At 50.8% G+C, this 25,040-nt stretch overlaps 2 protein-coding genes across 7 annotated transcripts in view; one reads left to right on the plus strand and one right to left on the minus strand.

Moving 5' to 3' along the window:
- The window catches only part of MACF1 (microtubule actin crosslinking factor 1), a 257,658-nt gene that overhangs the window by 19,718 nt on the left and 212,900 nt on the right, over positions 1–25,040 (plus strand). Inside the window, exon 1 of one of the 6 annotated variants that reach the window (XM_073317697.2) lies at positions 4,026–4,287. The exons of the other annotated variants lie outside the window; for them this stretch is intronic. Within the exon in view, the coding sequence (XP_073173798.2) occupies positions 4,194–4,287 (94 nt within the window). The 5' untranslated portion in view covers positions 4,026–4,193. Of the gene's footprint in view, positions 1–4,025; positions 4,288–25,040 lie in introns of those variants that run through there. 6 annotated transcript variants of the gene reach the window in all.
- On the minus strand, positions 1,848–3,858 carry LOC144929557 (uncharacterized). Its single transcript, XM_078849454.1, has 2 exons — positions 3,011–3,858; positions 1,848–2,048 (listed from the first exon to the last, which is right to left on the minus strand). Exons 1-2 carry the CDS (start codon positions 3,856–3,858, stop codon positions 1,949–1,951), a joined length of 948 nt encoding a protein of 315 aa, XP_078705580.1. The 3' UTR covers positions 1,848–1,948.

Genomic DNA, 25,040 nt, shown 5'->3' on the forward strand with positions numbered 1-25,040 from the left:
TAACTGTCTCTCTTCTATGTTCACTCATGCTTCTCCAGAGAGCAGCTGGTGATTGAGTGAAGATTAAAGCCTGGGGTGGGTTTTCTTGCATAACCCAACGTTCCCCACTAGGTGCTGCTCAAGCTGCATTTCCTTTTTCTTTCCACACCTGCTGAGTTAGTCAGAGGGTGTGGGAAGAGAAACACTGTGACAATAACCATGTTTCAGAGATTTGCAAGGGTCTCCAAAAAACAGAGCCACAAGGAACTGGAGATCCTGTGATTTTGGGGTTTTGCTGCATATTATACTAGTCTAATTAGGCTGTGGGACAAAACTCAAAGGATGAATGTGAAGGTTTTGCATCAATGATGATCTGGCCTGAATTCACGCCCCACCCTGGTTTTTGATTTTGCAAAATCAAAACTGGACTGACGAATTATTTCAAAATCAATCCCAGACCGAGGAGGTTTTGCAAAACCAACCCCTCTGGTGTTTTTCCAATTGCTAGTGTGTACACTCTTCGGTTACATAAATAGCTTCCAAGACTCAAAGGTAAATAATAGTGTCAGCAACCAATCTGACCTCTGCCTACCCATTTATCATACTGAGATGTTAATTTCAAAGCCTACCTGGACCATTTAGAGGCCAGTGTTATTAGGACCAGGCCATCTACCAAACAAACACTCAACTGGAGTTAAGGCACTTTGAAAACTGAAAATCACTGATTATCTGCTGCTTGTTTTCCCTCCACTCCTTATTTTCCCATGCTGGGTTCTTAGCACACCAGCCATCCCAGACAGGACTTACCTGTCACACTGCTTATTTAATACGAAACCCTGTGCTGGTATGATACCTGATAGCTAGCTCACGAAAGCTTATGCGCTAATAAATTGGTTAGTCTCTGAGGTGCCACAAGTCCTCCTTTTCTTTTTGCGAATACAGACTAACAGGGCTGCTACTCTGAGACCTGATCTATTAAACTATCTCCTGACCAATATGCCTTATTACTGTCACTTACACTTTGGCAAGACTTGTAGAATATGTAATGCCAATACAGACGTTTCGAGTTGAGAAGGTGTATGCGTACTGCGGCAAGCTTATGTACAAACCATCTGGAAGGGGGCGCTGGGCAGCATGCAGCTACATTTTCAAAGCTGGCCTCTAATTTTTGATGCCTCCATTTTTGGGTGATGAAATTTGAGGCACCATGGAACTGATTTTTGAAGAAGTGCTGAACACCAACATCTCCCATTGACTTCAGATGAATGTTTGGGTGCTTAGCACTCTTGAAAGTTAGAGCCAAGTTATCTCAGTTTGGTTATCACCAAATTGTGGTGATAACCAAAACTGGTGGCCTCTTGTTGAAGTTTGCAGAGAAGCACTGAGCTAGGGAATGGAAGCCTGAATCCCAGTTTGTTGCAGGAACAGTGTGCTAATGTTTAGGCATTCACGCCTGCTAATGTGCCATTATTAGCTTAATTTGCATATACCTGCAAAACTGGTAAATCTCCTCACTGTATTTTCCACGGAATGCATCCGATGAAGTGAGCTCACAAAAGCTTACGCTCAAATAAATTGGTTAGTCTCTAGTACTTCTTTTCTTTTTGCGAATACAGACGAACACGGCTGCTACTCTGAAAACTGGCTTCAAATTCCCTGTTCTGTCAAGGTTAAAATGTCACTTGAATCATCCACAGACCTGGGGTGCAAAATATCACCAGAATCATCATGTTTCTGTTGCCGGCACCCAGTGCCGAGAGGCTGAACAACAGCTTGAGTGGTTCGTTACCCGGTGTGCTACACCCAATAATCACAACGGGGTGGAGAAGCAGAAAAGTTTATTTGCAGCTGCAAAAAGGTACAGGGAGAATAAAATCTCAAATCCTGCACAACAGAGCAGGAAGTTACACAGGCTTTTATACATCCTTTTTTTCAGCATACTTATCCAATAGCAAGCTGCTCCAAGTATTCATATAGCCAGCCAATCCAGTTCCCAGCTAGTTAGACCTGGGGTGCAAAATATCACCAGAATCATCATGTTTCTGTTTAATGCAGGTGGCTCCATAATCCTGAAAGTAAATTTTAAACAAACAGGGGCAGAATAATTTCATGGAAAATTACTACAGCATTGGTGCAGGTATTATTTATTTTTAAGCCCTGAAAATGTGGCCAGCACTGTACAAAACACATAGGTCAGAAGGTCCTCACCCCAAGGAGCTTGACCAGTGAGTAATTCCAGTGAAGTCAATGGGAGTATTGTCAGGGTGAAATTCTGGTTCTGTTGCTGTCAGTGTGGCTTTTGCCATTCTTCTTAGCATATGCGCAATGTGCTTCAAGTGGCACATGACCAGGATTCACATCGAATTTGGTCCGCTGGTTGGATCATTAGCTTCCCTGGCTTGGGCTGGGTACTGATGGGGAGTGCAATGTGAACACTGATCCATGCCCCCCGCCCCACTTGCCATTGACTGCAATGAAGCCAAAGTTTCACCTACAGAATGTAAAGTTAAGCATGTTTATGTCTTTATAGGCTCTCTGATCTGCATGGATGAATTGTGCCAAGGCACAAGGCTCTACCTACATGGATCTGACTGCAGGACTGAGCCTATATAAGAAGTGTAGGGAAATGGAAAATTGCTAATCTGAACCCAAGTTCCCCTGGGGATTTTTAGCAGACAGAAACTCTGCCCCAATATGACTTTAGGGTCCTGCTCTTTTTTCTGTCCCAGCTGCTGACCCTCAGATTTCAGCCAGGCTATCTTTAAAGTACTCCTGTTTCTCAAGCCAAACTCACAGGTTTTGACCCTGATCCAGAGTCTGTTCTTTTCTCCTTACCCCTTCTCTTCATTTCTGCATTTTGTTATGGTCCAGGCCTCTAAAATATTTTTTCCTTAACTCTCCACTGAGTCTGGATACTCAAAGTGCTTGTCAATCTAGGGTGTGTTCTGTTCTTTTCTTGTTTTTATATTGCTGCAGTTCCTTCTGTGGTTCTGGTCTGTGCTGTATGTTCGGGCTTAGTTCCAGTACTTACCCTTGTGACAAGGGCTGGATCTCAGTCCAGTTCTTTTCCATCTCCATTTCTGATTCCAGAAGTAGAGTCCCGGTAGGTTCAGGTTCCGATCCCTTTCTCTCTCCCATCGGTCCGATCCCCTTCACTCTCTTTTTCAAGGCCCCACTGTTTTGGACCTGCAACTCCCAGGCTCTGGTACCTCTCCTCTCCCGGGTTCTGATCCGGATCTGGCGCCTCTCTCCTCTCCCGGGTTCTGATCCGGATCTGGTGCCTCTCTCCTCTCCCGGGTTCTGATCCGGATCTGGTGCTTCTCTCCTCCCCCAGGTGTGATCTGGATCTGGCGCCTCTCTCCTCTTCCGGGTTCTGATCCGGATCTGGTGCTTCTCTCCTCTCCCAGGTTCTGATCCGGATCTGGCGCCTCTCTCCTCTTCCGGGTTCTGATCCGGATCTGGCGCCTCTCTCCTCTCCCGGGTTCTGATCCGGATCTGGCGCCTCTCTCTTCCGGGTTCTGATCCGGATCTGGCGCTTCTCTCCTCTCCCGGGTTCTGATCCGGATCTGGCGCCTCTCTCCTCTCCCGGGTTCTGATCCGGATCTGGCGCCTCTCTCCTCTCCCGGGTTCTGATCCGGATCTGGCGCCTCTCTCCTCCCCCGGGTTCTGATCCGGATCTGGTGCTTCTCTCCTCCCCCGGGTTCTGATCCGGATCTGGCGCCTCTCTCCTCTCCCGGGTTCTGATCCGGATCTGGTGCTTCTCTCCTCCCCCGGGTGTGATCCGGATCTGGCGCCTCTCTCCGCTGCCGGGTTCTGATCCGGCTCTGGTGTCCTTCCCCGGCCCGTGGGCACAGCATCAGCAGCACCCCCAGCTCCCATCTCCTGGGCAGCCCCCGACCCCCAGCTCCGCCGCCCCCTCCTGCCCCTGGCCCGGCCTTGCCCCCCGCACGTCCCCGGCCGGCCGCCAGGTGGCGCCGCCGCTCGGCTGGGCCGGGCCGGCCGGGCCCGGCGGGGGTGGGCCGGGGGCTGGGGCCGAGCCGCGGCTGACAGCGGGAGGAGCCGCCGCCGCCGCCGGCCGGGCGGAGGGAAGAGGCGCGGCGGAAACGCGAGCGGCGGACACCGGCCCTGGCCGCTGCAGCACGCGGAGCCGGGCCGAGAGCGGGACGGAGCCTGCCCGCCGCCAGCCCGCCGCCGAGGCCCGGCAGGGGAGCGCCATGGCCGGCTACGTGCCCGGGCTGCTGCCGGCCAACCGCAGCCAGGAGAAGGAGTTCGTGCAGGCGTACGAGGATGTGCTGGAGCGGTACAAAGGTAGCGGGGGCCAGAGAGCCGGGGCTGGGGGAAACAGCGGGCGAGTGGCCTGAGCCCGGGCCCCGGAGCCCGGGGCGGGCCCGGTGGGGTGGGGAGGGAGCCCCGGCCTGCCGCAGCCTTGGCCGGCCGCTCCCGCAGGCTCAGGCGCGCCGCTGCGGGGACGCGGCTCCATGTAGCAGTTTCCGCCGGCTGCTCAGCCTGCCCCTTGCCCCGGGCCCTGTCCCAGCTGGGAAGATCAGCGGGGCAAAGGCTGGGTTGGGGGAGGAGGAAGAAGAGGAGGAGGAGGATGGAGCCCCCAGCTCGGCCCCTGCCTCCTACAGGGACTCTAGCCTGGACGGCTTGTTTGTCTCCCCCCTCCCCCGTATCTCACTGGAGTAATGAGCATTGGGGGGCAGCTCCCCTGGCTGGAGCTGTCTCTCCTTTTATTATTCAGCCCTGCGCACACAGTCGCATCATCGGGGGTGGACGCTGGCCCCTTGCGATCTGCCTTTCTCTTGTAGGCTCGCACACCTCCCACGAGCATCTCCTGGGAGGTGGTGATGGCGCAAAGCCAGCCAGAGGCTTGTCTGTGGGAATCCAAAGCCATAAACACTTTATGGGTGACTGTTATAAACAGGGTCTCACTTTGTGTGGCTTGGTCAGTTTGTTTATCAGAGATAAACTCTTGGATAGTCCCAGCAAAGATGCTCTGCTTAGCCAGAGGGGGTGGCACCGGTAACCCTAAATTACTTCCCACCCAGAGGGGCTGTCACTGAGGTAGCTTCGTTTAAGGGCTCTTTAAAAGGAGGGTGGTTCTCCCTCCCCACGCAGTCACTAGTGAGTGTGTGGATGCTGACGTGAGGGCCCTGGATTTCTGAAGCCGTTGCCTGTATCTTTTAGGCAGCTGCTGGGGGTGTATGGCACAGGCAGTGAGTGTGCAGTTTTGATGTACATCGTCGGCCTCCTTGTTGTGCGCGTTTTTATTTTTCCCCGCAGAGATAGACTTGTCTGTGAGCCCAGATTTCTGCCCCACAGGGCTCCTATCACAGTGTTTCTGTTTTGTAAGTTTCGCAGCCAAGTCTCTTGAAACGGGGACTGTCCTGTCCAAAGGAGCCAGGCACTAACAGCATATGCTTCCGTTTCCTCTTTGCATGCTGAGACTGGGATATAATTGATTCTCCAGTCCTCTGATTCAAGGGGTGCCATTCAGAAATTCCAGAGGTGAGGAAAACACAGCTCCAGTGTCTATGCTTAACAGGGCTCTGGGAATAAAAGCCTTGTACAGCGTCTGGGAGTATCCTCCCAGAAAGGTGTCTAATAATGGAATCTGAAGATTTCAGTGCATTGCACGTATTCATTAGTTAACCCCTGTAACCGCAGTGAGGTAAATGCAGTAAACTGCTTGTTAGGTAGAGAAACTGAGGCCCAGATAACTTGTTCAGTGTTGCAGAGAGCCAGTGGCAGATCTGGGACTAGAACCACAGAGTCTTGACTTTAAGTTGAATAAATCCATACCACTTTGTACAGACTATTATATTGCAAAAGGAAAGTAAAATCACAAGGCTACCTTTGCCTGCTCTAGTCTGACTCAGACCTCCTAGTGAAGGTTGATAATCCAGGGATGGGCAATTGCTCACCCCCACCCCATTAGTTAGCTTTCATGCTCAAACTGTAAATTGCTCTATTTAGTGGACATTTGAGACTTTCCTGGCAAAGATGAAAGCCCCATGTAGGCTAGTGTGGTTTGCTTGCTGGCTAATGAAAGCCAATAGCTACCTCGGCAGGAATTGTCAGTGTAGAAAGTGACCGATTCCATGCGGGAATAAACCTGTTTACGATGCCTGCTCAATGAAGGGAAATTAATGTTTAAACTGTAAAATGGCCTTTTTTCAGCATGGCATTCATTGCTTGGCTGTGGGGGCTGGGCAAGAGAATGTTACATTCTCACTGGAGAGTCATAGGACCTGTTCTCTCACTTCTTTCCATTCATTCCCCCCGCCCCCCATTTTGTGATAAACAATTCAGCTTCTCCTGTCCAGAACCAGTTTTCCACTAGCCCCTTCCTCCAGTGGAGAATTTTCGATGAAATGTGAATTGAGAACATGAATGTTTGAGAGTGGACGATTCTAGAGCATATTTGAGGTTGTTGTGTGTCATCTGGCCTGCAGGGTGGAGCAGCTGATGAGATTATAGTTCCACAGAGTCAATGAACAGGCTCTGACCCCTCTGGGCTTTCGTTTTGTCTGGGTGCAATTGACCCCATGGTTCAGTGGCAGTGATCCTTCTCTTTGGAGGGCAGGGTGGAAGGACACCTGACATTGTTCAAGTTGACAGCCTGCGTGAGAATGTAAATGCCCGGTTGAATCATTCAGAGAAATCTTTCATAATAACAGTGAGGTACTTTAAAAACTGCTATTAAAATTAGTCTCAACCACGGCACCTTCCATTCAAGGAGCAAGACTGGGCAGGTCTGGGTGCAGTGAGATCTGGAGTACAAAGGGTCCCTATGTGCGTGTACCTTCCCTGGGACGGACGTTTCAGGTGCTTTCGTCCCATTTACAAACCTTGCCTTTATCTGGGTAGTTTGGGTCCATCAGAGTGCAGTTTCTGTGATCTGTTACTTTTCATGCCTTTCATTGTAGACTGATGAAAAGAGCTCAGATGGACAGATCTAGACATTGTTGGCACTGGGTTTTTGCTTCCCTCGTAACTATGCTACTCCAGCATGCAATACTTTTTCGCTAGGGGTTTGTACCAGTGGCTAAAAATCTAGTTTACACGACAAGGCGTTAGTCTGTGAGCACGGCTGATGGAAGGTAACGTGATTTGCGCTGCGTGTCGAGTCAGTCGAGTCAGTCGAGTCAAAGCCATGCTGGGTCAGTGGCCTGCACCGCTTTAACCTGCTTCTGTTTGATTCCTGGTCTGCCGTGGGTGGTGATGTCCATACAGTAGTGGGGGAAATGTTTGACTGAGCGGAGGTGTGAACTGAAGGCATTCTGATGACTAATCGGCAAGGGTGGTTAGCCTGCAGCATGACGGGTGGGAGTGTTAAGAAGGGGAAATGACTGGCAGATAATGACAAGGCCCAAGTTCCACCCTGCTGTGTTGCGTATGGTACCAAGCTGTTCCCATTGCCTTAGTCCTCTTGTGTGCTGGCATCCCAGGGCTCTGAATTCAGAGCTGCACTTTTGCAGCCAGTCACTCTCTACTAGAATGGTCCCAAAGGTCTCGGCCACCTGAGGAATAGCCCAGGGTGGCCATAATTGAGAACAAAAGCCCCTAGACTCACACCAGTTAAAAGTCCACAGGATACTGAGGGGTGTGTGACTTGCCTAACCCAGAGGTGCCAATACGTTGTCCAACTGAGAGCTGCATGGGCGATTTCTCAGGAGCCCCAGGACCACACCTAATATGCACAGAGTGGGGCAGATTTCAGCCGCCTTTGTCTCATTGCTTGGCTACCCACATCAAGATGGAGCACCACATGCTGGGCAGTATAGCTTCTGCAGGCCATGTGTCCGTGATAATGATGAAAGCAGCTCTGAGCGGCTTTACAGAGCTCCACGTGTCACACCCCTGAGCCAAGGCATTGAGAGATGTAGTAGTTAGGTAGCTCTTTGTCCCTGAGTTACTCCCTTTGGATGCTGATGCCATGACTCTGAAGTGGCATAGAAAACCAGAGAGGTAGTTTCCAGAGAAAAGGGAAGTTTTGGCCAACTTTCTGCTGATGAATAATAAAATATTATGCACGTGTGCTAGGCAGTGTCTGCGGAGACCAGCCAGCAATGAGCTATTCGAGGTAATGCCACACAAATGTACGAGTGCAGAGCAGAGTGGGTTCTGTGTTCTGATTCAAAATCAGAGTCATGTTGGAAGGAGGAGATGGGACTTGGATTCCATGATAACATTTTGGTATCATAGAAATGTAAGGTTGGAAGGGATCTCAAGAGTTCCTATAGTCCATTATCCTCACACTGAGACAAGATTAGGTATACCTAGACCACCTCTAACAGATGTCTAACCCATACTCCTGGGGGAATTCTGCACCACTGCATGTGTGCAGAATTCATGTCCCCTGCAGATTTCTTTGCTTCCCCGCAGAAAAATGACTTTCTGACAGGTAATTTGCAAGAGCAGTCACGCACCACTCCCTAGCTGCACAGGTACATAGTTTCAGGCAGCTGGTGGAGAGGTAAATCACTGTAGGGCTGGGGACATCCCAGACAGTGGCTCCTACCCTGGGATTAGCAGCTGATCCTGGAAGCAGGAGAGGATGGGACTTCCTCTTCCCTCGGAAAGGAGTGGCTGGGTCTGTGTCAGTCCCACTCCCAGAAACCTCCCCCAGTTGCATGAAGCTCAGCATCATCCTCTGCTTCCAACCCTCATCGCTCCTCAGCTGTGCCCCCATCCGCCCAACCCCCGTGCATCCAGATCTCCCATACCCAGACATCACCCCATATACCCAGAACCCCCTTGCCCTTCATACCCAAACCCCACCCCATTGAACCTCAACCCCTGCATCTGGAGTCCCCTGTGCCCAGACCCCCTACCTCCGGACCCCTACCCTTGCACCCAGACCACCCCACATTGAGCTCCCTGCACTCAACCCCCCACTCTGATGAGCCTTGCACCATCCTGACCCCCCACATCCAGACCCCCATGCCACTGACCCCAATTAGCTGCACCCCACCTAGCCCCACTCACCCAGCATCCAGACCCCCCTGCTGAGACTCCCTCGCCCAGGCCCCTCTACTGACCCCCGACAGCTTTCACTTGGAAGCCCCTGAAGAGTCCCAGTGCCCCTGCAACTGGAAACCCCACAACGAGCCTCTGGGCATCCAGATCCCCCCACACCGAGGCTCCCCACTGAACTGCCTGCACCCAGATTGTCCCACACCTGGATCCCCACTCACTGATCCCCTCCACACTTGGATCCGGTTTGGTTGAGCCTGCCTGTCCCACACCTGATGCACCTGGCACAGAGGGGCCCAGGGTGTTTCTGGGGCAGGCCCAGACCTTATGCAGAGTCAGGGTCAGGTGCAGCCTCACCACTGAGTCCATGTCCCCAAGATGGGTAGGCTGCAGGGTGATCTCCCACGGTTATGCACTGCCACGCTGGAGCCTCTGCATTTATTTATTGACAAATAAAACGTGCAGAATTTTACGATATTGTGCGCAGAATTTTTTGATATTTTGGCACAGAATTTTTTATTTTTTGGCATAGAATACCCTTAGGAGTAAACCCATGCTTAACAACCTTCAGGGACAGAGATTCCACAACCTCCCTCGGTCACCTGTTCCCGTGCTTAACTCTCAGTTAGATGTTTGAAGAAATGAAGAGAAGTGTTGCATTGTGAAGAAAAGTGCTGCAAATGCAAAACCGTTAGTTACAGTCCCAGGTTGGCCCAGAGTCATGATTCATATTATTGCATACCTTGTACCACACAGCATTAAACGTCATTAGCATGTATACGGTGCTTTTCCTGTTCCAAGCATTTTAAATATTAGCTAATTAATCTCCACTAAATCGTACCTTGGCGGTAACGATCATTAGCCCCACTTTACAGATGGGGAAACTGAGGCAGACGGGGCAAGTGACTTGCCCAAGGCCCACAGAATGAATCTGTGTTGGAGTCAGGATTAGCATTTGGAGGTTCCTAGCCCTCTGTTCCCAGGGAGGCCATTTCTTTCTATGGTTTATTCGATGCTGTGTGGTCTCTGTTCTGTGGCAGGCGTACATTGGTTTTTCACTTGCATTGCTCCCAGTTACCCCGGGCGGCTCTGTAGCACCAAGAACTGCTCTGCCATCGACTGGAAGGAGCTCTGGAATGCCCTCTGCTAGGAAGGTCAGTGAGGCTGATCTTTGCCCGCGGTGCGTTGATGCTTTAATTACAGCTGTTTGGACTGGTATGAGAGGTGATGACATGGTCACCTCAGTCGCCTAACCTCCCTCCTCCCTGGCTGCTTTGTCGGGCAGTGGCAGTCCCCCTTTGACATGGGGATCCCTCCAAGGGGAGGCAGATTGTTCCAGTAAGGACCCTTCAACATTAGGGGATGCAGTGCCCGGTACTGCCTCCCTGGGGAAGGGATTGCGCTGGCTGATACTGGAGGAGCAATACATATGTTTTATAGACACTGAGCAATGCCTAAGGCCCTTAGCCTAAGCCTACCTCTCTCCTGGTGCTCGAGCGTTCTTTCCAATGGGCTGCTGCCCTATTCTGTAGGTGGCCCTCTCTTCCTCTTGACACCCATAAATCAGCTATGAGAGAGAGAACCCTGTGCTGGGGTCTTGCCTTGACACTGCAGGACCAGGGCATTTGGATTTTGATGCCTCTCTGCAGAGGTGGATGGGTCACTCAGCTCCTCCAGTCTGGACTAGGGGGAGGGCAGCTCGTCTCCTGACTCTGGAATAGCTGTAGTAGTGATTATTTTGTCCTGCAAAGATCAACACAGTCCCTTCCTGGTGATGAAAGGACTGTCTTGGTTGTGAATATTCTTTGGAGCCTGCAGGAGTGGGCTGGCCATGTGGCAATGGCTCCCCTCTCCTGGATGGGGAGTGGTGGTTTTCCCAGCTGCTGAGTGTTGAAGACTGAGCTGAAATCTCTCCCCCTTCCCCCACCTTAGTAGGTGTATTGAGACCCTGTTTTGAATGCGCCTCTCCTCCTGCAGGAACAGTTGCAGCAGCTGTATTGCATGCCCCTACCCCAATAGGTGTAGGGTCAGCCATGCTTTCCCGACAGTAACCGTGGTATGGGATTTGCTATAACAGATCAGACCTTGCCTCCTCGAGTCCAGTACCCTGTCCCCCAGTAGCAAGCACTGCCTGGTGCTCCAGAGAAAGACCTATCTCCTTAGGTAGAGCAGACAGTTGTGCAATGCTGTGCGTGGGTCACAAAATTGTCTAGCCCCTTCCTTTAAATCCACCCCTCCTGTTGGCCTTGGTATCCGCCTGCAGCCCAGAATTACGCGAGTGACTATGTTCCAGCATGGAGGGGCAGCGGACTGAGGGACTTCAGAAGGATGCAGTGGCTTTGAGATTTTGTGTGACCCTGGTATGGCTGTGTTGCCCAGGCTGTTTGAATGAGGGGTCACAGCAACTTGTGCTGGGGTGTGAGCCTATGTGCGGCTTTTATTTTTACTCAGGATGGAACTTGAGGTGTCTATGGAAGACGCTGTTTTACTCTTGTTTGTTTTGGGCAAGGCAATAACTGTTGTGGTTTGTTCTCGTGACGGGGATCCACCCTGCCTTGCCTACCCAGGTTCCTGCTGCCTTCCCAGGATAATGACCACCTGTCTAAGGGGGGATCACGTCCTCTGAGTTCTGATGTCTCTAGACACAGTTTCTCCTATTGCTCTTTTTACTGTGTGTGAGTATGTGTGTGTGTGTGTGTGAGAGAGAAAATATATTTAGGCCTGGTGAAAAGTGCCAGATTATCAGCCCTAAAGCCTGCAGGTCTGGCTTTAGCCACAGAACTGGTACAATTCTGGGCAGTAGTGGGAGTTGGTTACTTTCACATTGCCTCATCCAGGTGTCTCAACCCTGATCTGCAGAGATCACCTTGAGGGGGCCAAAGCAGTGTCCACTCTCCAGGACCTGTTCAGTCCGATTGCTGCCAGTTGAGGTGGTTAGTGTGTCCTCTAGAAGCTGGACTGAGACCCACTGACTCACGTCATGTCTGTGTGTTCGGTCTTCGTATCAGGTGCCTTCACAGTGGTCATGGTGAACCTGTTTGCCTCCCTTTGCTCAGACAGCAGGTTTAGATTCTGAGGCAGATAGACGTGGCATGACTCATGCTGGGAGTGGAAGGTGCGTTGCCAGTAGGTGATTCAGAAAATCTTTGATCTCTCTTCAATGGCTGATTTAATAGATTGCTGGCAACCAAAGTGTTTAGAAATGGCTTGTCCTGTTGAGTTTTGTCACAGTGCTACACCACCTAAAAAGGGGTATGTGTGTGTGACTTCTCATCTGGGCCTTTCCTCTTCTCCACACTACCCTGAAGTGTGGGATGATCTTTGATGCCTCAAATCTGCTAGTTTCTGACCATTCTCCTCACAAGCTAGTCACATTTGGTCAGCTCTGTTTAGGCTGCCCTGGAGATACCAAGACAAGCCAACATGATGAAGAAATCACTCCAGCCTCTCTTAAGAGGCGAGCATGAAAAGAATCTCTTTGTTGACTCCTGCAAGTGCTTATAACTCGATTGTTTTGATACCACAGTGATAGGTGCTGTATAAATATCTAAAATGGATAACTCCAGCTTGTGGCTGCAGCAGGAGATTTCAGTTTCCATCCGCAGCCGTCTCAGGAGCACATGGAGTAGAACTCTGAGACCTCTCTTCTCTGTGTGGGATGCAGTTTAAGGAGGCTCATCCCAGTTTTGCCGTAAACATTGGCACACTGCAAAATCTGAGCAGGCACCAGTGCTGGCCTTAACAGAGGTCAGTGTGAGAACAATGGTGTTAAAAGGAAGAGGGATGGGACTCTGTTAAACCAGTTCCACTTACTATGGCCGGCATAATTTTTGTCCGGAGGAATCCCAGCGGGTTTCATGAACAGGGCTCTTTGGAAAGAGGCATTAGCCCTGTTGCACCCCCAGTGTTGTGAAAGCTTTGGTGGCCTCCCCTGTTCTGAGAAGGTTTTTGGATTCTCTCTACAGGGTCATGAGGGTATCTGATTACCCTGGTGAGTGGCGGCATGCACCTGAGTGGGTCTCTGCTGCCGCCCAGCTGGGTTCCTGGTATGGGGCAGTGTTCCCCTGCCAACATGAGCGCAAGCTGCTGTGTCATAGAGCGCAGGCAAGCATGGGCCAGGGACAGGAGTGCAGGATTAGGGGAGGAAATTGCAGCCAAAAAAATATATACTCGATGCAGTAAGCAACTTTCTGGTTGCTGGGGTTAATATAATGCTCCTTGGCAGCCCCAGTAAAATCCCCTCTGTCCATGCATGACTGGTCCTCTGAAGCTTGTCCCTCATTTTTCCTTTGGCACCTGCCGAAAGATGACGTGCTCCATCCCTTAGGTGCAACCCCCTTTTCAAACTCTTTCTCCCAGGTCTGCAAGCTAATCTGCTGTGCGTCTCAATTCTGCTCCGGCTGATTAGTGCCTCTGAATGTGTTGTGAGGCAATAGGGTTGGGATTCACACACCCCACCTCTGAGCTCAGCCGGAGCTGCATACCAGAGCACCTGAGCCACGACTTGCATTCCCAGGCTTTGAGTGCCGAAAGATTTACAAACTGGAGCAGGTGTGTCTGACTGCAGTGAGGTCATCGAACATGGTCTTTCCTGTTGGCTTTGGCGGGTTACAGCGAAGTCCGTCGTAAGCAGCTACCCATGAGAACTTGGGGGGAGGAGGAAGGGTGAAGTGGGTCTTGAGTAAAGACTGGACAAAATTGGATTGGAAATCCTGGGGGATATGGCAAGCGGGTTGCTTATTGGAAGTGAGGGAAGGTTTCACTCTAAGCAGTGCATTGTGGCAAAGGGAATGATGAGTCCCTCAGCAACGAACCATTCTCTAGGAACAAGGAAGCAGCTTAAGTCCCTGAAAGCAGCAATCAGGATGGCTGGCAAATCACGGTGCCAACACTGATTTGAGCAACTCGGGTTGCTTAAGAAGAATCGAGTAACTTCCTCAAAAAGCAGCGTGTCTGTTGGGATCGCGTCATTCGTTGCCCACAGCTGTTCGGCTGCAACTTTTAGGGTCGCTCTGCTCTCTCCACCCACCTTTCTGAGTAGAGTTAAACTAGCGAGGCTGAAATGTTATTGAGATGTTCTGTGTCTGTTATACATGCCAGGGCCTTCAATTTTCAAGTCCCGCCTGTCTGAGAGCAAGGTGGGGGGGGGAGGGGCTTTAAAGGGAGGTGGAGGGAGAGTGGGTTAAAGAGACAAAGCAACAAGTAAAGAATGTGGAAGGAGAATAACACATGGATTGTAAGAGACCTTCAGTAAATCATTACTGCCCTTCTCCGGGCAACTAGGTTCTTCGGAGCTTTCACTTGAAAGGAGCCTCAGAGTTGCTGGGTCCTGCCGGAGGTTAAACCATTGAACCTAGTGCTGTAATAAATTACCTTGTGACTACAATGTGGTGCCGGTTTAACCTGAACTGGGCAATTCCCCTTACAGCCATTTAGGGCCCTCTTAGCAAAGCAGGTGCTGGCGCAAGGGTTGCTGGGGATGTTGTCATGCGGAGAATCGAGGAAGCTGGATAATACAGGCCTCTGTTCCAGGAGGAAGATGAATCCCCATGTAGATGTATTCTGTGAATGCCAGGCTTGGGGTGGGGTGAGGGAGGTGCACAGGGCGATGGTGCCCAGCAATGTGGGGGAAGATTAGTGATTGGCCTGGCTTTGTTTTCCATCAGTCAAATATCTTTGACAGAGGATGATTACAGGGAATTGCTTGTACCTGGTCCGTTGCAAATGATCCAATACTGAGTCCAGTGATTTTCTGAAATAAAGCTTAGACTTTCTTTTTCTGTCTGTCTTTCTTTCTAGCATCCTGGTTAATATTCCCCAGGAAACACACGTGAAAGCAGCACCTGGGGTACGCTTCAGTGTAGGGATGGGATTAACAAAGCCTTTTCTGCAGCCGGTGCTCCCCTCAGGATAGCTTGTAAATGTCTCATCGGGGCGAGGGGTGTGTCTGCCTGCGCTGGGCATTACCTGGGCAGTGTTTCTTGGCTGCCCCAGTGGACTGTGGTGCACAAGTTGTGTGCTTTTCCTGGACATGCTCGCTGGGGACCTGTCTTTTTTCATTTAATATCAGACCAACCCCTCTGCTCATCCCTGTCTCGGTCTGTCTGCTCTGCCTCTAAACATTTCTAACTGCCTCTCAGGCTCCTCTCCGCAGCGCACTTTGTTTGCTTCATTTGGCACGGGGCTGCCTCATGAAGTTCTGCAGCGGGGAGCGGATCCTGTCATATGCCAGCTGAGCTTTCCAAGGCTGGTGAGGCAATCGCTGGCTGCCGGTCAGGGCGGGGTGCTCGGTAAAGAGAAGCAGCGGTTGGTGTAATGATAGTGTACGTTGCACACCTTGGGGTGGAGGAAGGAGACTTGCTGGGAGCGGAACAGGGTGGGGGTGGCAGCGGGAGCTGTAATTACCAGGACTGGTTACAGCCTATCCTGCTGAGTTTGGCGCTTGTGAAGAGCCCTCTTGAAGGTGTCTTGGGCTGAGAGCCTTAGAAAAGCTACGCTGTACAGTGACCTAAACGTGAGGCATTGTGAGACGCGCAGGCTGGCCAGAGAAAACCAGCTTCTTTCCTACCAGCAACAGGTTGTTCGTGCCTTTCCCACCTGCAGCAAAATTGCACCAGCCACTGCTGCTTTTGTCCTGTGTGATTATTCAGCGGGGAGGTGGTGCGGGGTGCATCAGCTGCTGGGTTCCTGAGCTGTCAGTGGGATCTGGAGGGTGTGGTGAGAGGAGAGCAGGCTCTTCCCTGCCTGCAGAGGGAATATCAGCTTCCTCAGTGATTGCCACCTGCTCCTACTGTTGCAGAGCCGATGGGCCTGTGTGTCAGCAGCATTTTCACTCCATAACATACTCCAGCCTAAAGGCCTCAGGGTGGCTTTCTCTGGACCCCACTCGGTCACTTCCCATTCAGCAAGAAGGGGGTCACCAGTGCAGCAGTACCAGGCTTTCATTCTCTGCAGGGAGCTGAGCTCACTCTGCATGGCCAGCAGTTCAGGGAGCATGAGACTTTTTTTGTAAACTGCTGTCCTCAACGTGGCAGCACATAGCGTAGGAGATGCATGTGGTCTGAGCGAGGCATTAAGAGTCAGGATGCCTGGGTTCTAGTCGGAGTTTTGTCACTGTGTGGCCTTGAGAGCCTCGGTTTCCCCATCTGTAAAGTGGGCATAAAACTTCGCTACCTCTCAGAGCAAGGCAGCTGTTTGGATTAAAAAGTGCTAAATAGTAATACTGCCTTATTACTTATTGCAAGTGCCAGGTTACTGGGACATCCGAGCTGTTCTTTTTGGGGTGGGGGGGGATAGTTCTGGGGAACACACAGTCCACGTGTTCTCCATTGTCTCTGGAACTACAGCTGCTGATGCTAGAAGGTTTGGCTTTTCTAATATAGGGGTTATGAGACCTCTTGTGGGAATTCTTCCTGGTTTGCACCTGCTGAAGGTGGGTTGGGGGGAGCTCCTTGGGAGCAGTCATTGTTCAGTACTGTACCTCTCCTATAAACAATGCACATTGTGGTGGGTGTTTGGGCAGAGCTAACTGGTGTCTCTGTCCTGATGGGATCATGTCAACTCCAGCCCACATGGTGCACATTTGGCTCTGGAATAGGGAGGATACATAGCAACGTCTGCGCTAGGCCTCAGATTTGTATCCCTTCATCTCTCTCCTTCTGAATCATTCTACCTGCAAAAACATTATCCTTTGATCTTGGGGAGCTGGGCTTACTGAATTCACTGGGTTTTTTAGGAACTGACCCTGAGCTCTCTTTGGTTCCAGGTGATTGTCTATGGGCATTGCTGAAAGACTGCTGCTCTGACTCCTAGAGTTGTCCTTGCTTGTCTGGTGGGCTGGGATTGTTGCCAGCATTCAGAGCAGTTCTAAAGGCTGAACCCATAAAGAAAGAAACCCCTAAAGAGAAAGACCTAGGGAGACTGTTCTCTCTCCATCAGGCATCCATTGAGCACTTGCTGAGCAGGGCAAATGTTTGTGTTAATCAACTGGGAACTTCCACTCCACTTTAATAAAAGTTTGTTGTTTTTTGTATGTGAATTCCTTCCAGCCTTTGGATTCCTGGCATAGGTTACATCTTTCTGCAGACTTACAAGGCACTCTGCAAAATGTGAAGTTAGGCCTGTTCCCTGTCCCAAAGAAGTTTCAGTCTAAGCTTAATTGGCCACTAGCTAGCTATAGGTTTCAGAGTAGCAGCCGTGTTAATCTGTATCCGCAAAAAGAAAAGGAGGACTTGTGGCACCTTAGAGACTAACGAAGTGCCACAAGTCCTCCTTTTCTTTTAGCTAACTATAGGTAGGAAGGGTGTGGAGAGAGGAGCAAGGGGAAAAGGACTTCTGGGCAGAAGGGTTTTAAGCTGGATTTGAAGGAGAAAGGGGGAAGTTTGGCAGATGATAAGTGAGCAGCTGTTCCAAGCATAAGGGCTAGAAGGTGTGAAGCCGAGAGTGGTAGAAGGGGAGACTGAGGAAGCAGAAGAGAGGGCAGATGGGAGAAAACTAGTGCAGAGATGCAGGTAGACACAGAACTGTGGTGGGCTCTGACCTTGGGGATGGAGAGCTTGGATCTGTGGACGCAAGCTGTGGGGCCATGAGTGAGTTGGCAGCACGTGCAGGGGATGTGGGTTTTGGGGTGAGGCTGGCTTCTGTTTTTTTCTGTGTCCTAATGAGCAAGGATTTTATATGGGTTTTATACAGTCCCTTGAGTTCATATCTGACCTGTAATTTCCTCTGCTTGTCAGAGACCCTGATCAGCTCATTCTGGGCTGCTGGGCTGTGTCACTTAGGAGGCATAATTAATTTTTTCTGTGTATGAAATGTAGCTGTTTTTCCATTTCCTAGTTGATTCTGTTTCCCTCCAATGAACTTAGAATGCCCTGCTAGAGACCTTCAGGGTCTGGCCATGCCTACAAGGGGGCTTTCTTATACACCTCTCTGCTCCTCCACTTTCTGGGGCAGCTTGGCACCTGTGAAATATACCTTGTGGAGCTTTATTCCCGTTGGTACTTCCTGCCCCTCTGACACTGGAATGTATCAATGTGCTGCATTGCACAATGGAGAGAGATGCTGGCGCTTAAAGTGAACAGCAGGGGACCCCTGGGTTGTGCCACCTCTGCCACTGACTGGCTGTATGATCTTGAGCAAGTCACAGCACCTGTCTCTGCCTCAGTTTCCCCATCTACAAAATGGGTCGAATTTCCACCTGCGAGGGTTATGTCGCATGTGTCAGCAATGTTGGTAAAGCATGCTGGGCCCCTTGGGTGAGCACCTTCCTGCATCGATTCCCCCTTCCATTGCCTTTGCTTCTCACCTCGCGTCTCTACCACTTTCCTCCTGTTTGTCTGGAGTTCTCTCATTAGTGAACCTAAGGGGCTAGATGGTAAGTTTAGTGGCATATTGAATGACGCTCTAATGAATATTTAAGAAGTTCTCATCCTGGCTTGTTCCTTTGCTGCCTGTGTGTCTGTGACAGGAGTGAGACCAGGGAAGACGAAATGAGGAAATACTAGCCGTGGCCCTGCTCCGTTTCCTGTGGGTTGATGATTTGTGGCCCGCTTTGGCTGTGGTACGGTGGGTTTGTGGGGTTAGCGGACTGGAGTTCCATGGGCTGTCTGTTAGCAGCACAATCCGCTCTGCCTTGGCAGGGCCTGAGTGTGGCTGCGACCAAACGGTCTCCTTCCCAAATTCTTCGCACACAGCAAAGTGCAAAGGCCTGTGGGGCAGGATGGTTTTATACTGGCGGTCACTGCACTGGGGCCAGGAGCAGAGCCTGAGAGAGCCTCTCTCCATCCCTCTGTCTCTTCCCTCCTCCCCAGGGCTGGGTTTGCCCTATTCTGCCCTACCCCGTCCCCCTCCCCATCTGAGCTTCTACTAACCTCTCCCAAACTCAGCATGCCTCCCTTCCCCACTGCCTAGAGCCTGAACCAGGTGCAAGTGAGAAGAGGGAGTTTTTTCCTTCAGCCACAGACCTGAAAGGGGTTTTTTACAAAGGAAGGGAAGTGATATCAGTATTGCTTGCCCTCTTTCATAGAGGGCAAATGCAAAAGCCCAGACAGGGAAGTGACTTGCGCAGGGTCCGTGACAGAGCTGGGACTAGAATCCAGATTTCCTGAGTCCCAGTCCAGGTCTGTTCACAGGCTCATGCTCCCCCCTCCACCCCAGAGGCGAGTCTCCTTTTCTTTCACTTCCCCACCCTCCTTCTCAAGCTGGTTCTGCTGCTTCCTCCTCCGTCTGCAAGACCCGCAGGCCGGGTCGGTGTCAGAATCTTGTGCCAGTGCAGTTAGTGAAATGATTTTTTTTTTTTTTATAGAGCGTTTCTGCACCAGCCAAAGCCTTAGTGTAGACACAGTTTATACTGGCATAAAAGCGCTTTGGCTCTTGTAGCTTACTTCATTCAGGGAATCGGTAGAAGCTAAACCATCCGTAGCATGCTTTTACCAGTATAGGTGGTACCTACACTAGGAGGATTTGTGGGGATAGTTATATTGGTATAACCTTTTTCTGCTCCTCTCCCCTCCACCCCTTCCGGCCTCAGATGCGACACTGGGGCCATATAGCTATGCTGGTGCAGCTATGCCAACAAATCTTCTCTAGTGTAGTCTAGGACCTGGTCCACACTTGGATCTATGTTGGTTAGGGGCGTGATTTATTTTACTGCCACAGCTAGGTCAGTAGAAACCCTGGTGTAGACACTATTATGCCATTATAACTGTGCTTACACCAGTTAGAGGAACCAACATAATTGATCAGCTGTACCAGTATAAACCCTTTTACACCGGCACAACGGTGTTCGTGCTAGAAGGTTTTGTGGGTCCAACTATACCACTACGACTATACCCTCCTCATGTAGACAAGGCTCAGGCTTCCCTTGCTGCTCTGGGCGTTGCTTATCTCTGCCCTAGGTTCAGAGGAAGCTCTCTGCAGCATGCTTACTCTGAGCCTTTCCCCAGGAGCTGTGTCGCTCTGGTGACAATGTCATTGGTGCTAAGTCAGGGAAGTTAAATCCATCCTTGCTACCGTATCCCGACCCTTAAAGGTGACTTTGGTGGGGCTCTGGAGATCCATAGCACCGAGGCTGCTTCCAGGTGTCACCTGTTGAGCAAGGTCAGTGGATTCAAGATAGTTGTGATCACTCAGGGGATTATTGCAGGTGGCTCCATTGGAGCCAATATCAGCGGATTGGGATATTTCATCCTCACCGGCTGTTTGAGATGCTTTTGATTCTTGCTGCGGAGGGCAGTTGTCGGGCTGGGAGATCTTGGGATTCCGCAGGCAGGCAGACAGCTGGATGTACAGTAGCTATTCCAGAAGTCTGCAGGCTCCCTTCCCATTTCTTCTCATCTCTCCCCTTCCAGCCTCTCAGACGGTTACACATGGGACGCTGAGCAGGCCATAATATCCTCTGCGCGGAATCGGCCGCAGCTTTCCAAGGGCAGCTGGAGCAATCTCTCCCAGCCCTGGAATTTCAGTCGCTCCCTTGGAGTTTGTGCTTATGAATGGGATCTGGCAGGCTTCAGGCATGCTCCGTTAACCCTTTCTGGACCAGAGGGGCGCAAACAACCTTTCACTCAGACGAGAAGGCACAAACACAGCTCACGGAAAGTGACTTAAATGCTCCGGATGAGTTGTTTAAACCGTCTCAGAGAACTGGGGTGTCCCGGCAAGGCTGGGAAGTGTGAGGGCAGAGTAAGGAGTGGGGAAGAGTCCAGCACTGTCCTCTTGCACCCCCATAAAGGATTGGGGAGGGAAGGAGTTCAGTTCTCATTCCTTTCCCCCTACTCATGTATCCTCATAGCTGAGCTGTCTTCTAGCACCCCACCCCTCCCTGTGGCCATGGAAGTCCTGTTCCTACTAGTGCTGTTTCAAGCTGTTTTTGGACATGATTTTGCCCGAGCATGGTTGTGGCGCTTTGAGTTTGCACTCGGCGCTAACTTATTTACTCACCCTGCTGGAGCCGCTGCGTGACTTCAGCTAGGTCAGCTGCTCCCTCTGTGCATGGGCCTCCTGAGCAGAACTGGGGGAGGTAAGGGGGGGGTTTCTCACACCAGCTGGTCAGACCCAGTGGTCGGAGCTCTTGTGTGGAACAGCCGTGGCCATCCCCGCCCCGTCATGATGACTAACCCTGCTCAGTAAGACCAGCAGAAGGTGTGAGATTGAGAGCTGAGGGAGCCTCATGGAGAATGCCTGATCAGCAGCTCCCTCCAGTTCATAAGAAGGGAGCTCCAGTTTGAGTGTATCTGCTGGCTGCAGCCATATGGCCCAGGGCGATGGGCGTCTCCTACACAAACCTCTCCCAGAGGGTGTGGGGCTTTGTGTTAATACCAACACCTTGAATTGCACCTGGAAGCTTATGGGTAGTGCAGAGTCTAATAACTAGCCTAAGTTGCATGCATGTCTGGTAATTATGCAGAGTTGTCATAGCTGTGTCAGTCCCAGGATGTTAGAGAGAAAAAGTGGGTGAGGTAATATCTTTTATTGGACCAAGCTTGTCTCTCTCTCCAACAGAAGTTGGTCCAATAAAATATATTACGAGAGCTCTGCAAATCTGTGGAAATCCGCTGGATAGCTGCGGACCATGTTTTGCGGATTGCAGATTGGATGCGGATACAAATTTTGTATCCGCACAGGGGTCTAGATGTTACCTCCCCCACCTTGTCTCTCTTGTAAATGGCAGTCACACTTCCTGAATTGGGTGCTGGTTTAAGTTCTGCCAACTTTGTCTCCTCCAATGTGGTCTCCGTCCCGTCCAGACTAAGTCTCAACCATCTAGCTCTCTTCCGAGCCTTAAGTTCCTACAGACACAACCATCTAGCTCTCTTCCAAGCCTCAAGTTCCTGCAGATAGCAGTTGTGCATTTCATTGCTCCATCTGGAGTGAGGGAGCAAATGCTGAACAAGAGGGGTAATGACACGGATCTATGGGTTTTAGCTAGCAGGGTTCCCTCTGGTCTTTGTGAAAATGGGCTTAGAATCCTTCAGGAGATGAAGATGCGAGAGACCTGAATCCAAGTGGTGAATGGAAACCTGTCATCTGGCCTCTTGGCGTCACCTGTTTGGAACTGCGCAAGTCTGGGTGCTGCTTGCACTGGGCTCGTTCCTTGCTTTAGGTCTCCTAGGCAATATTTTGCCTTCCCCCTCCCCGACCTGTTGGAGCCTGAGGACCGGGGCTGAGCAGGAGCACTCTCACCAGCTGCTCTGCAAGTCACTGACCTATTTTCCTGTTACAGTTGAGTGTTTGTGAGCAGGGAGAGGAGGGGAAAGTGAAGCCAGGCTGGAACGTTTAGAGTTACTTTTTATCATTCCGCGGGGCACAACGTTGAAGTGTTCAACAGGGCCCAGGAGAAAAGCGGGCTGAGGGCACCAGTCACTGTGGTAGCCTCGTCCTGGTTTGGGTCATCAATAAAAGCAAAGAACTCAGCCAAGTTTCTTTCTCCCTCTAGGTCAATAGTTGTCGTTGTAGGTAACTAGCCCTCTGCTTCCCTCATTTGCTACCACATCTGGTTGTGTTCTAATCTCTCTTGGTCGGGAGGCGGGGACAGAATGGAAATGAATAAAACGGGAAATTCCCCTGTTGGTTCTGGAGAGCTTTGGGCACTTACTGGATGTAGCTTGCTGGTGGCATTGGGATAATGGGTTGGATGGCATCCCAAACCTCCGGGGAGCGGCGTTTTTTTGAGGGGTGGTGTTGAGGTTTAGATCCAATCTGCATATGGAAATGAGGGCATCTGAGCAGGGTCTGAGGAATCCTGGGAGACCCGGAGTGGGAAACCTCCTCCAGTTTTCGCTGTGGCCTCCTGTCTTGTCTCTTTTTTGCCCCCTACCCTCCAACCTCTCTGTGCTGTCACATCTCAGTTTCCTTCTTTATTGTAATGAAAGCAAGTTTGTTAGTAAGAAGCAGCCTTGCCGAGGAAAATTCCATTGTTCTATTTTTAGTGGTAACTTGGCTTCTTGAAATAACTTATTTTTCCTCCTTCCTCTGCCTAGAGGCAATGGAGGAATGTTGCCGGGAGCTGGGGGCCTCCTAGAGGGAGAATGGGAGGAGGGTGTCACTGAAGGTTAGGGGGACAGGGCCGAGGCCGCTGTATTTCAGTAGTTATGATTATATCCAAGTATTGTGTGCCTTAGGCACCTCTGCTGGCTTTGTCCAATGCTTTTGTGGTATAAATTCACTATGTCCTGGTGGAAAGGGGGGTAAATTACAGTGTCACTGGCTGCATGGAGCCTGGAGCAGTTGCTCTATTCCCTGTTCCACATGGCCACTCGCTAGCGCTCAGGTCTGCTCTCTCTCATGAACATGAATTAATTCCATCCCTTACCGCTGCAGATCAATAAATCAATCCCTGTGTTAGGGCAGCTTCCCTTACTGTGCAGCAGATCTTAAAATCTGTGTCACTCTGATCCTGGGCTGTGGTTGCTGTGAGCCTCCCTCAGTCTTTGGACTAAAAGTAACATTTTTGGGGGAAGAGGGTGGGGTTCAGTTTGCTTCTTCCCAGTGCAAAGGAGGCGTAGAGGGAGTGGTATAGACAAGTTGTCTGACCTGCACATGCAGGAGCATCAGAACTGCAATACAGGGTCACACCAATGGCTTGTCTAATCCCATCTCCAACACTGGCCAGTACAAGAAGCTAGAGGAAGGCGTGTAAACCCCATAAGGGACAACTTTGCATTAACTTGTACCTTAGGGGATGTCAAAGGCTGCATTCGTAGCTTGTGCCAAGAGAGGATGGACTATTCCAGCTGTGCTTTTGAGTGGGAGATGCAAGTCAAGGAGGGGCCTGTGCATTTGCAGATGGGAATCGTTGTCCAAAGGTGACAGTATCTTGTCTGCATCACTGCCTGGACTCTGTTTTGTTCTGGGTCCGTACAGTGCCTAGCGCAACGGGGTCCGTGTCCGTGACTCCTATGGTTCTATGGCTGTGCAAGTAATAATCTGTGTTCAGAGGTCAGAGGGCTGCTCCTTTACCTTTCACACAAATAATGCAAACCGAAACATCACAAGCCTGTGCTGTTATCAAGTTTAGTGTTGAAAACAGTAAGCCAAGCTGCCAGGCCAGCCTCCTGCTGAAAGCACGTGCTCCTCTGAAGCCTGGGAGACTGCTAAGACTGGGACGGTTTGGAAGGATAACGAATTAATGTGAAGCATGTACAGGGCTGGTGGCTGAGCCATGTTTCTGGGGGTCAGAGGTTCAGAGCTGGCCTCTGCCTACCAGGCCGGTGTGAGCTGCAGAAACTCTCACAAAGAACCCGTTGTTAGAGAATCTGTAGAAACATTTCCTAAGCTAGTTGTGAAGACTGGAGATGTTATGGTTTTGCCTTCCCCCTCCGCCCCTTCTGTTTTCCAGTCCCAGAGGGAGATGGGCCTCCCTCTCCATGTTGCAAACTTGCTTTCCCTTAAGCAGACCAGGGGGACAAGGTGTAATTCAACCCCTCCACCTGCTCCCTATGACATTCCTGCCTGCACCCCAGACAATGGTGGGGGGAAGGATCATTGTTGTAGAACAAATGGACTGTTAACATAACACCTGCTTTTGTCACTGTGGTTTTTAGAGGCGCTGGAGCAATTTTGGCTCATCCGTTCCTGGACAAACAGCTGTTGTGGGGTGAAAGTGGCAACTGGCCTCCGGGATTTGTTCCATTTCAAATGAAACTGATATGGTCTGCATGTGTCTGTCTCTCCCTAGGCTGCTTGGGAGCCTGTGGTGATCCCAGCTGGGTTGTGGATTGAGGAGGGCAGGCAGGAGGGAGGCGAGTCGATCCCATCCCTGTTGGAGCTGTGGCTGCCAGAAGGACAGGGACCAACTTCCACTATGAATTCCTCTATTCTACTAGGCTGATGCTTTGTCACTGCCTTTTCCTCTGTTGGTAAAATTTGTACCAGAGGGAACTGATTTTACTCCAGTGCCAACCTGAATAACTCAGTGCATTATGCTCACTGCTCAGAGTGAAATATACCACACAGGTTCTTTTAAGGGGGAGGAAGCATCCCGACCTGCTCTGTGGTTAGATCCCACAATGCCCTGTCCTGTCTGCTATGAATAGCCCCTTCCCTGCGTGCTGTGCTGACCTGCCTACTGATTTGTGTTGCAGAGA

Source organism: Lepidochelys kempii, chromosome 19 (assembly GCF_965140285.1).
Source record: "Lepidochelys kempii isolate rLepKem1 chromosome 19, rLepKem1.hap1, whole genome shotgun sequence".
In the NCBI taxonomy this organism is placed as follows: Eukaryota; Metazoa; Chordata; order Testudines; family Cheloniidae; genus Lepidochelys; species Lepidochelys kempii.

Coding starts and splice junctions, on each gene's coding strand:
- LOC144929557 (XM_078849454.1), bottom strand. CDS start 3,858: ATGGGAGCTGGGGGTGCTGCTGATGCTGTGCCCACGGGCCGGGGAAGG. Junction 2,049..3,010: donor ATCCAGCCCTTGTCACAAGG/GTAAGTACTGGA, acceptor ATTTACTTTCAG/GATTATGGAGCCACCTGCAT.